This window comes from Portunus trituberculatus, chromosome 31, assembly GCF_017591435.1.
Source record: "Portunus trituberculatus isolate SZX2019 chromosome 31, ASM1759143v1, whole genome shotgun sequence".
Classification (NCBI taxonomy): domain Eukaryota; kingdom Metazoa; phylum Arthropoda; class Malacostraca; order Decapoda; family Portunidae; genus Portunus; species Portunus trituberculatus.
Window position 1 is genome coordinate 701,622 of NC_059285.1, and position 11,666 is coordinate 713,287.

Below are 11,666 nucleotides of genomic sequence, written 5' to 3' on the forward strand. Positions count from 1 at the left end.
ATAGTCCCAAATAGAATGCCACGAGATAGGATTTTCAATTTTACAGATGTCTTGATTGAAAATTTTGAGAGAGAGAGAGAGAGAGAGAGAGAGAGAGAGAGAGAGAGAGAGAGAGAATGTGTGTGCATGCGCGTGGGCGCGAGCGTTGTGTGTGTGTGTGTGTGTGTGTGTGTGTGTTATAATGTAATATTTCATTAATATGATGCAATTTTGCAGTATTATTTCCTTAACATGATGCAATTTTTCTACATTTGTTTGTAAGCCGCCAAATTCCTTGAACCATACTTGCGTTACCATAACATAATTGTTTAGCGGAAGTAAAGCCTGGAACAAGTCGCCGCACAAGGCGACCTCCTGCAATGACTGTGGGAAGCCCACGCCGCACGCCGGGAGCAAAAGGAGTGAAGGAGAGCAATACTCGACTCGACAAAGGACTACTGTAAGTTGAGGGGGAGGACACGAGGCCTTGCCCGGGCTTGCTGACAGGCGCTGTGAAGGTCAGTGGTATTCTTGTCCTACTACACGTACCACTCTGCAGTCCTACGCTCCCACCGCTATGGTCAACACGGTGTGCGTGGCTTTCCTGTGTCTTTCCGTCGGTGTGCGAGTAGCTGCTGCATCGTCCGCCCATGCAGAGATTAACAGAACAGATTTTCCTAAGTGGGTGATGCAGTCAGTGAGTGAGGCATCGCCGGCTAACGAAAGGGAGGGACAGACACGAAGTATGAGTGCTACGTCACCACCTGTCCAGCTGGCTGCCTCAGGAATGGCTCAGCTGGTGCACAGGATGGCAGTCTTCTCTCACGCCCTCAACCTGACCCCTACCCAAAGCGAGGCTGGTACTAACGGTGGTGACAATGAGCACCAGGTGAGTGAGGCCCTGGCTCAGCTACTGCACAGGATGACACTGTTCTCTCACGCCCTCAACCTGTCCACCACTCAGTCCATGACTGACAATGAGCAAAAAGTGAGCGAGGGTCTGGCTGACCTAGTGCATAGGGTGGCGCTGTTCTCTCATGCCCTCAACCCGTCTAGTACCCAAGGCAAGAGCGGCGGGATCGGTGACAGTGACCAGAGGATGGGAGAGGGCCTGGTTGACTTGGTGCGCACCATGACATTGTTCTCTCACTCCCTCAACCTGTCCAGTGCTCATCACGAGAACGGCGGCAACGGCGATAATGAGCAGAGGGTGAGCGAGGGTCTAGCTGAGCTGGTGGACAGGATGACGCTGTTCTCTCACGCCCTCACTCTGTCTAATGGTGACACCCAGGACGACAACGAGCAAATGATAAGCGAGGGCTTAGCTGAGCTGGTGCAGAGGATGGCGCTACTGAGTAAGGCACTGGTGGGCGACCACCTCCAGTACTCGCCGTCCACAACTACATTTCCACCCTCACCTCCAGCCTCCACCACCTCCACGCCAGGTAATGTTGACATGCTCTGTATTCATTGTTTTAACCTCTTCATCCTTTCCAGCCACAGCATTGACAAGAATAATATCTATTCTATATAAAACTTTGAATATAGCCAGAGATAACATTACACTCAGTAACTTTATATTTTCATCTGTCTGAATGTTTTAGCGCTTCCCTTTTTCCTATTTTTCATCAACTATGTTTGAAATTGAAATTAGTCTTCGCTTCCATTTATATGAAACGATTAGAGACAATGGTTTTGTGTTTGTTATATAGAGAACTGTTGATGGAGAAGACATTACGGGGCAGAGCTCACCCTACAATACAAATAGGTTCAATCGCCACCACTGCCACCACCACCATACACTATAACTCGTTTACAGGTCCCTGATGAATTTTTATTTATTTATTTATTTTTTTTTTTTTTTGTGTGTGTGTGTGTGTGTGTGTGTGTTGTGTGTGAGTTTTCACCACCACCACCACGGTCGCCTGCTGATCACCCAGCCAGTCTTCCCCATTACGGAGCGAGCTGTGTGTGTGTGTGTGTGTGTGTGTGTGTGTGTGTGTGTGTGTGTGTGTGTGTGTGTGTGTGTGTGTGTGTGTGTGTGCACTCACCCGCGTAACTTAGTAATTTACAAGTATTCACATGATTGTATTAGTGTAAATTATTAGTTCAGCAGCTCAACAAACAATTAATAAGGAAAATGATAGAGTTATTCGCTTGATTATCAACACAATGAAGAGCGCGGTGATAAGCAGGCAATGATGCGCCACTGGCGGCGATAATCAAAATCTTGAAAGTGATATACAGGGTCGTATCGCAGTACAGTATATGTAGTGCGTCGTGACTTGCCGTGTCTCGACGATCTTTCACTATGACTTACGGCAGTATCCTCAGAGTATGGCTATTTTCCATTGCGTGTACGAGTCACGTGTTTGCCGCCATCCACACCAGATACAGTCAAGTTACGACACCTGCTGCCACAGAACCAGTCTCCTTTGCGTCACCTTCCTCTGATGGGGACCTGGTTGTTGCGATCGACACTAATCAAGCAGCCACCACTCAGCCGGCAGGTGATAAGGAGACACTGAGTGGTTTCGAAAGGTACCTGGCTGGTTTAAGACGTCTCTCTGAAACTGTTCAAGGCATGCAGCATGACTGGGAAACTCTAGAAAAAGTCTTATCCTCCTCACCTGGACAGCATGGACATGAAACCAATTTCCTTGACCAAGTACAAAAATTGTTTGCCTTCGCTGGAACAACAGAACGACTCTTTCGTGAAGTTATGCAGAAATACTCTAACGACAGTGAAGTGGAAATGCGGAGCGGTGGAGAAGCACAGGATCCTAGTATGGATTCCAGTGGTATAGAAACAACGTCTTCCAGGAGTGTCCGCGCTGCTCTCACAGCAACTGTCACTGACCTGTTGAGTCTCTTTGAACAATACTTTGGTCGCCAGACCGTCAATGACGCGAACGTTAACGGAGAGGAGGGCAGGGAAGAAGAGGTGGACAGCTTGCAGATTCTAGTGGACGCACTCGAGGCCGTGGCTCATGCCCACACTAACTACACTGCCTCCATCCATGCAGTGAAATCATCCGCCATGGCAAACTCATCCACTGGTCATGGAGACAGCATATCTTCATTACCACATCACTCCTCAAGCTCTGCCAGCCCTGAGGGAGACTCTACTGATGCTGCAAACACGACCATCCTTTCTGCCGCAGCGTGGCGCCCGCTGGGCTGGCACGAGAATCAGAGAGGGCTCCTGCAGTTGGCGGCGCAGCTGAAGGCACTTTTGATTGACAATGGAGGGGATACTGTGCCGCTCCCGACGGCCAACGCTGAGGCTCTTTCCACCACCTCCTCCACCACCACTACCACCACTACCGAAAGCAAGTGTTGCTAGATGAATAATTTAAATTTCATTCTTAAAAAAAAAATTATAATTATACGTTTGAGAGAGAGAGAGAGAGAGAGAGAGAGAGAGAGAGAGAGAGAGAGAGAGAGAGAGAGAGAGAGAGACCTTGTTAAAATTTTCAGTCGTCTAAAATTTAATTACTACTGAAGACATTCCTTTGTCCCTTGGTAATACATACTCGTATTATGAGCCACTGAATACGCATTCTCTCCTTTTCCCTGTCAGAAGAGCGTGAGAGGCCGTGTCTGCCACCCTTCGAGCAGATCGCTTACCGTATGTGTATCCTTCAGGAGATGCAACTCAAACTTTCATGGAGTGACGCTCAAGAATTCTGCAGGTGAGCTCAGTTTATATATGACTTTATTTCCTATATACGGAACTGACTTCCTTCCTCTTTTGTTGTTTCGTGGAATACAGGAGGGAGGAAATGCAGGAGAAAATTATTATTATTTATTTATTTATTTTAGATATTTACTTGGATATATTTTTATTCTGGACCAAAGAAATGTTGGATATAAGTGAGGAAGGAATGTTAGTGTTTGGTCTGTGTTCGCCTTAGATGTGTTCGAAGGCCATCGAGGTGACTGATTAGCTCACTTCTGATCAAGAGTGTTTTTTCATGTAAAAATATCATTAATTTGTCAAAAGAACCAAATAAACCACTTGAACTAAAGTCTTTAGAATATAGTAGAGGTGTGGGGTGAGTGTTTCAGAACATGGCTCTGTTTAACTGTATACCATCGTGTCTCACAGGGAACGTGGAGCAGAACTTGCACAAGACATGACGGTCATCAAGACACGCAGGTTCCTGAATGACTTGTACGGGGAGGACGGCACACGTAGGTTATCTTCTTTTGCACAAGTGTATGAAAAGGTATTGTATTTTGAATTGGATAGTGTGACGTCAGTAGAAATTCTCATGGTTAGCAATCAAGAGAAGAAATTATGTGTTCAATTGCTTGATAAGAGAGAGAGAGAGATAGATAGAGAGAGAGAGAGAGAGAGAGAGAGAGAGAGAGAGAGAGAGAGAGAGAGAGAGAGAGAGAGAGAGGAAATTGTTCTCAAATAGTGTGGCAGATGAACGGAATATATAATTAGGTTGTGTCAAGTCATTAGGAAGCTTTGAAATAGGACAAGCTTCCTTCTTATAGCTTGACTTATTCCAAGAAAGAGAATTGAAGACACCCATATGTTGAATAGCCCTGATGTCCTCATTATAAGATATATTAACTATTTTATGAACAAGTCCCTTTCACACTCTGGTCCCTGCAAACACATGTCATCCACCCAGTCAAGTGTGTGTGTGTGTATGTCATCCCTTACAGACGTCAACAGCGTTACAAAGAATTAAACCATCTTATATACTTTCAATTGTTCAAATGTTGTAAGAGAGAAGCCAGTCACACAGTAAGAAGCATTGATTAGATGATAAACTTTACTGATCACCACTTCAGGCAATGCATGGCTATTGAACCAATGAAATCAATATAAACTTGTAACGAAATACACCTAATGACTTCCCTTGCTAATTTGGTTTGCACATGATACAGCACAGCATTAACTGGAGCAGTGAGATACATTACACTGAACTCAAACACCTGGGCCAAGGGAAAAAAAAAAAAAAAAAAAGCAAACAAACGCGTGCACTTTTTCAGTTAATATGTAAATAATTTCATGTTCTGAAGCTCCGTGATGACAGTTTAACTTCCACGACTCATAAAAAAAAAAAATTAAATTGAAGCAACTAGAAAGTAGAAACATTAGATTTGTTAATCTTACATATCTATCTATCGGTACAGATAGCATATCTATTACGTGGAGGCTACCTACATCCTGAACAAAGGGAACGTATATAAAATCCTTGATGTAACAACGCACTTATTTGGAGGATAACTTTGCTGTACTTTACACTAATCCATTTCCTATATTACTATTGTAATTTTCTCTTTCCTGTGCAGGCAGCAGATGGCCAGTGTGGGTTGGAGGGCGAAGAGCAGAACAGCAGACGTGGAGATGGTCAGGGTTTGCAGATTTGGAAGTGCCCTCGTTCCTGTGGGCACCTGATGAACCTCGCACCTACAGCCGCGATTTGATGCCGGAGGGCGTGTGCATGATTCTCGACGGCTACAGACGCTTTCATGGAGCCAGTCTGCCTTGCCATCTGCGGCGAAGGTTTCTCTGTGAGTTACGGAACTGACAACCGAGTCGTTGTGAGATTGTGAAGGTGATGGTGCGTTTGGAGGCAAGCCATTTGTTGGCGTGGATCTACACGTGATAGTGATTGTAGATGTGAAGAACCAGTCATATTTAGCTGTAAGAATGTCAGTCTTTCCTTGGTGTGTGTGTGCGCACAACAGCTGTTACTTATACTGTCTAATGTGTTCACCTGTAGATCAAGGTCTCTCTCGAGGAATTGTTTGGATAAATAGAATGTAATAGATTCTTGTTTATCAGATTATAATGCTGTAGGCTGGTAAGATTAATGTATTTCCTTCATAAGGACTACACAAGTTCGCTAGTTATAGCAGTCTCTCAAGTAACTGCCTAAAAAAAAAAAAAAATAAAAAAAAAAGCTTGCAACTTTGCTGAACTGAGCATCTTATGTAGTATGTACCACGAAACTATGCTACTTCACATTGAGAACCTTTGGCATTATAGCGGCAATCGATACTTTAGTTGCTTTGCTAATCCCACAAACAGGTGTCATTAGCAGGTGTGAAAACTACAGGCATTTTTTTTTTTTTTTTATCATTCAGCCACCGATCACCCAATTGGTAATATAGCCATCACTGTTCACCATGCATGCTGTGGTCACCAGTAGCAGAGCAAATTTTCCAGTTGTTCTATAGTTGAGTGATTGGCTACTGCTTTGTAACTTACCATAGCCGTTCACCGAGGTGCGGGAGGATGGTCTTGGAGTCAGGCACCAGACAAAAATGTTTTTTAAGACTAAAATAATGGCTCTATGTTCATTAAAGAGATCACTTTCTCATTTTTTTCTTACTCTTACAATTTCTAGCACTGGATGATACAGGATACTGAAACTTTGAGGCTAATAGATGTTTTAATTTACACTGACTGAGTATCTAAACCTAATAAATCAATATAAAGCTAAAGAACATTTCCATTATATACACCATATGATATAAAAGTCCTTTAGTAGTAACTATAGGTTACCTTTAAACAGATTAAAATCAAATATAATATGTCTGCTAAAATCTGAGTAAAGATAAAGTCCAGGTACAAGGTTAATTCATCAACAGAATCTCCACCGAGCCAGGTTGCTCTCCCAGAAAACTGGATTCTCTGTACACAACACCACCCTACCTCAAACACTGAAAGATAACAAGCACAATATATATCTATTATAAAGCATAAAAAGCCATTTAAATTTTTGTTACTGATTGCGTACACGACTAGCAGTAAAAAATGCACAGCAACGAAAAGTTGACAAGCTAGAGCTATTCCTGCGAGTGTAACTGGTTCCTTTGTGGTACCAGATGCAGCCTTGTAATTTTTGGTATTGTACACAAGCAGAGAGGCGGTCAGAGAGGGGGACATTAAAGCATAGTGTAGCGTGCTGTGGAGAGGTTGAGCGGCTGTGACCCCTCATCCGGTACCTCTGCCAGCTGGATGAGGGCCATGGCACCCATCCACTTCTCTTTGGTCTCACCACCTTTGGGTTGGCTCACCACAGGACTGAAGGCCTGGCTGGAGGGTTTTGTTACTACAGAAGGCTGGGGTGGACTCTCTACCTCTCCCAGCGGCATGGAAGGAATCTCAGGTTTTCCCTGCTCCAGCCGCAGTACCTCCCGCAGCCATCTCTTCTTGGGCTGCCTCATTCTCCACTCCTCAGACTGGGGTGAACTGTCATTTTGTGGAGAAGTGTCATCAGCAGTGGGCTGTTTCTGGGGATTCTCTTCAATGCCTGCTACTGGGAGGGAAAGGACGACTGAGGTTAGATACTCAGTGTGGTGGGCATGCACAACACTCTTGTCATTTGAAAAATTTTCTTGGGCAAATGCGTTCTCAACTTTTAGTGCATCTTCTGCCTTAATAGATAAATCTGGACATGGCCAAGCAGTATCTTGCACATGATCATCTTCCAACAGCTGTTCAGGTGGCAATGCCAGTGGCATGTTCCTGGGGAAGGCCAAACCTAGTACCATGTCAGTCTCATGTGTGGAAAGGTGGGATGCATCTTGGGTGATGGCTGCTGCATTTGGTAGAAACACCCGATCTTCCACTTCTGGCAAAGGCTTGATTCCATCCATATCAAAACCAGGATAGCTTGGGTGCTTCACAGGGCTCTGAAGATTTTCGGTGTTCCGCAACACTCGAGAGAGCATGGGTGAGGCTGGCATGGGTCGCTGTGGACGCTGCTGACTCTCACCAAATTTATTTTCATCTACTTCACACCCTGCAGGGGACAAATAAGCATTCTCATCTCTACGGTGGATGTAATGGTGCTGGTGGTGGTGGCTGGGAATCTGGCGGTTATCAGCTTTATTATGCTGCTGCTCCATAAGAGGGCAGAGTTCACGCCGGGACTTGGTGCGTTTGACTGGTGGCGGAGACATAATGTCTGAATCTGACGAGGGCGTGCATGGAGTCCGTGGCGTGTCTGGAGTGCCGTCCAATTCTCTCTTGTTCTTGCGACTCTTTGCAGGTGTGCGTTCCATTCTTTCATGGCGGTACTTCTCCAGCCACCGCAGCACCTGTGAGAGAGAATTAAGGCTTGAATAGATGTACTTCACCCCCCATCAAACATCTGTTCTACAGACATAACTAAGCATAAAATCAATCTCTTAAGAGCAGTTTGGAATAAAAAACAAATATGCACATTCAAAAATAAAATAAAGATAATATAAATTTATTAATTAATAATATTTACATCAAGATGTCATCTGAGCATAACATTAATATCACACAAATGACATCCTGAAAGATAAAAAAAGAATTAATGTATTAGGAAAATGAAACAAAAGCCAAGACTGCAATACTCACATCCTCTGTTCGTTCAGCAGGGGTCAGTTTGGGGTCTATGTGAAGGTCTGCTGTCCTGTGCAGGGTGGCATAAGGGTGCTCAGCGCAGTGACGATTGGCGTGAGTAAATCTTGATGTGCAGCCTGATAAGAGACAGTGACAAAGAACACATTAGAATGAAAGAATACAGAAAAAAAAAAATATATATATATATATATATATATATATATATATATATATATATATATATATATATATATATATAGAGAGAGAGAGAGAGAGAGAGAGAGAGATTTCTTTTAGATTTTTCTGTTTTTCTCTTTCTACTTTTCTTTTAACAGGGCCTGGCAACCAGGATTTTTTTTCCAACACTGTGTTTGCCCTTGGCCAGTGCCCTTGTAATGTAAAAAAAAAAAAAAAAAAAAAAAAAAAATATATATATATATATATATATATATATATATATATATATATATATATATATATATATATATATATATATACAGAGCACAATCTTGAGTTGAAGGTTAAATACTGCGCGACTAAAACTGATTAAGCTGATAAATGGAAAAACTCGAGAAAGAGTCTTACCTGGCGCGGAGCATATGAAGGGCTTTTCTCCGGTGTGAAGGCGCTGGTGAGTTTTGAGTTGGCCGCTCTGTGTGAAAGCCTTGGTGCATTGTGGGTAGTCACACTGGTAGGGGCGCTCGCCTGCACAAAACAAAACAAAACACTGATGAATGTGATATTTACACCCTTATTTTTCCCTGTAATCTTGGATCGTCTACACATGAACATACAGTTATTACAATATTCATCACGTCCACACTTCTGCTGTACCTACTCACTATTAATAACAAGAATAAGCACAAGTCTCTGGCAACACTTTGCTGCAGCACTCACACACACACACACACACGCCGTTCTCCAGCCACTCACTCTCCCTTTCTCCTACTAAAAGTTATCAGTTATACTGCATAAATTGAGACATATCTAACTCACTGGTGGCCTATCGACTCCTGCTTATCTTTATCTTGCTATATTCATTCCTTTCCTCTTAGTGGATCACACACACACTATATACGCAACATAGCTTCCGCTACTTCAATAAATAAATTATATATATATATATATATATATATATATATATATATATATATATATATATATATATATATCAATTAATCTGGAGGCCATACCATATTAGGGTGACCTTGTTTCCCAGCCATCCCGAACCATAACGGTGCAGCCAGAAATGATCTCCCCCGTCCTCGCCGGCCACAAGGGATCCACGAGCCGCAGGTCCCACGTGGGTCCCTGCTGACTCGCAAACACACCTCACAGTCCAGCTGCCTCTACGCCGGTCATTTAAACGTCCCAGCATCTCATTTCCCACTGCATATATACACATATATATATATATATATATATATATATATATATATATATATATATATATATATATATATATATATATTCATTCATTCATTCGAGGCTATTCAAGTATATCGTTCGCATAAACATCGTTTGAGAAGAATGAGAAGTAAAAAAATGAAGCACAAGTCATGCAGGTATCTTGGCGCTCAGCATTCACATAGATAACACATGATACGCTGCTCCCCGCCACTCCTCGTCAAGTGGAACAAGGTGGAGCCGAGAGGGCGGAGGCACTCTGGGGAGGGAAGGAGGCGGGTGGTTCCCACATTCTATAGTTCTCCCACTGTCCTGGTTAATTTTTCGGCAAGTGTATGTTGGATTGCAACCTCACCACTGTTATGTCCAATAGCAACACAGATTCTTGACGGCCTCACATGCGCCGGTGTACAGAAGTAGGCCAATGCAGCCAGCAGGTCTAATTTTGGCGCGAAACCCGTGTCCGCGCGGCCCGTTGTCCGGAGCACGCCTTCCTTTAATGCCAGATACGGAAGACTTTTAAATGGCTGCCTTCCCAGGGCGCATTTAAATGGCTTTATGATGGATTTCATATTCCTCCAAATAACTACTAACAACGCACGTGAAAACTTAAATTATACAGCTACCTCGGTAGACAAAATATACATGGCGTATGCTGAGATATAGCGCTGATATGAAATATAACTACACGATATGCAATAACTTTTTATATGCCTTGATGGAAAAGTTACGTCAACTTTTCAATAGTCAATAGTGAATATTTTCCCGCCAAGAAGCACCAAACATCCTCGGCGTGGTCATTGCGCAATCCTTCCCCACCACGGCCTCCCATGGTCTTTCCTCCCGCCTCCCTCACTGAACTATCCTGGCCACCAAGTCTGCATGAAACACTGCGTAGAGCAGGAGCTGGAGCAGGAGCAGTGGGGGGAGGCCACAGCACACTCAGGGGAATGCTAGTTATGACCGTTTGAACCGTTTGTAGGCATTAACGGGGCACCCCATAGCACGCCTTTGTCAGCCTGCCGGGCCCCTGCCTCCCACCTCAGGCCGATATGAGCCCAGGCACTTCACTTATTATAGTATACTACACGTCTACATCAAACAAATTTAAAAATGGCGAGTTAAATGCCAGAGAGGCGGGTCTGGGCGGCTGCCTACCTGTGTGTGTGCGAAGGTGAGCTTGCAGACTCTTCTCTCTGGGGAAGACTCTGTTACAGATGTGGCACTTGATGCTGCTGGGGGACTGCGCGCCTTCAATGATAAGAGTGTTGATGACATCTGCTCGTGGACGGCCTCTCCTGGACTCGCAGCCCCGTGGGTCAGGGCTTTCGCAAGGGGCACCTCCATGGCCACAGCAGGGGCTGCTCATTTCCACTTTACACACGTGTTCACTCCAGTTCCAGGGGTAAAGCGTGTTGTCCTTCATCGGGGGGCTGCCGTGGAACGACATGCCACCCATTTCACGCTTGGGACGCCGTTTGGGCGTAGAAAGCACTGGATTTTCACCACACTTTTCGGACATGCCTTCAGTGTATGCAGCACTAGGTTTACCGCGCTCCTCGGGGACTTTTAGCGCCAAAACAAATCGAATACTTCGCGGGTTTGCTCTCAGCAGCTGATTGGTCCGCCGCGCAGGCTAAGGTGCGCGATAAACATTGATATATTTGACCTTATTCACAATATTTCCACTTTTTGAGGCATACAGCTACGTATGTCAGGATCACCTTTTGTTAAGGATATTAAAGCTTTGGCATGACGAGGCGTAGTGAAAGGAAGATAAAGCATCATAAAAGGCAAAGTGGTTCCCGCCAAATTACTGCCTGACGAGTCTCACTGTTTTTACTTATCTCTAGTATTTATTTCAACACATGCATACATTTACAACTAAATAACAGACCTGGATGGTTATTGTTATAAAAGAAAGCTGCTG

At 44.1% G+C, this 11,666-nt stretch overlaps 2 protein-coding genes across 5 annotated transcripts; one reads left to right on the top strand and one right to left on the bottom strand.

Moving 5' to 3' along the window:
- The first annotated feature begins 322 nt into the window (after window positions 1-322).
- Window positions 323-6,453, top strand: LOC123511460. 4 transcript variants are annotated; one of them, XM_045267377.1, is made up of 4 exons: window positions 323-1,424; window positions 3,563-3,674; window positions 4,091-4,176; window positions 5,296-6,453. In XM_045267377.1, the coding sequence occupies exons 1-4, from the start codon at window positions 557-559 to the stop codon at window positions 5,532-5,534; spliced, it is 1,305 nt and encodes a 434-aa protein (XP_045123312.1). In that variant the 5' UTR covers window positions 323-556; the 3' UTR covers window positions 5,535-6,453. The 4 variants fall into 4 exon arrangements, with proteins under 4 accessions (XP_045123312.1, XP_045123313.1, XP_045123311.1 ...); XM_045267378.1 differs by having other exon boundaries at window positions 363-1,424; window positions 3,566-3,674; XM_045267376.1 differs by lacking the exon at window positions 323-1,424 and adding an exon at window positions 1,973-3,311 and having other exon boundaries at window positions 4,091-4,211.
- On the bottom strand, window positions 6,389-11,623 carry LOC123511458. The gene is made up of 4 exons (XM_045267374.1): window positions 10,895-11,623; window positions 8,915-9,034; window positions 8,345-8,466; window positions 6,389-8,055 (listed from the first exon to the last, which is right to left on the bottom strand). The coding sequence occupies exons 1-4, from the start codon at window positions 11,256-11,258 to the stop codon at window positions 6,898-6,900; spliced, it is 1,764 nt and encodes a 587-aa protein (XP_045123309.1). The 5' UTR covers window positions 11,259-11,623; the 3' UTR covers window positions 6,389-6,897.
- Between the last annotated feature and the right edge of the window lie 43 nt (window positions 11,624-11,666).

Excerpts from the sequence above, each read along its gene's own strand:
- LOC123511460 (XM_045267375.1), top strand. The coding sequence starts at position 2,291 with ATGACTTACGGCAGTATCCTCAGAGTATGGCTATTTTCCATTGCGTGT. Across the intron at positions 3,675-4,090 it reads GACGCTCAAGAATTCTGCAG|GGAACGTGGAGCAGAACTTG; the intron begins GTGAGCTCAGTT and ends CGTGTCTCACAG. Across the intron at positions 4,177-5,295 it reads GTACGGGGAGGACGGCACAC|GCAGCAGATGGCCAGTGTGG; the intron begins GTAGGTTATCTT and ends TTTCCTGTGCAG.
- LOC123511458 (XM_045267374.1), bottom strand. The coding sequence starts at position 11,258 with ATGTCCGAAAAGTGTGGTGAAAATCCAGTGCTTTCTACGCCCAAACGG. Across the intron at positions 8,467-8,914 it reads CTTCATATGCTCCGCGCCAG|GCTGCACATCAAGATTTACT; the intron begins GTAAGACTCTTT and ends GTCTCTTATCAG. Across the intron at positions 8,056-8,344 it reads CTGCTGAACGAACAGAGGAT|GTGCTGCGGTGGCTGGAGAA; the intron begins GTGAGTATTGCA and ends TCTCTCTCACAG.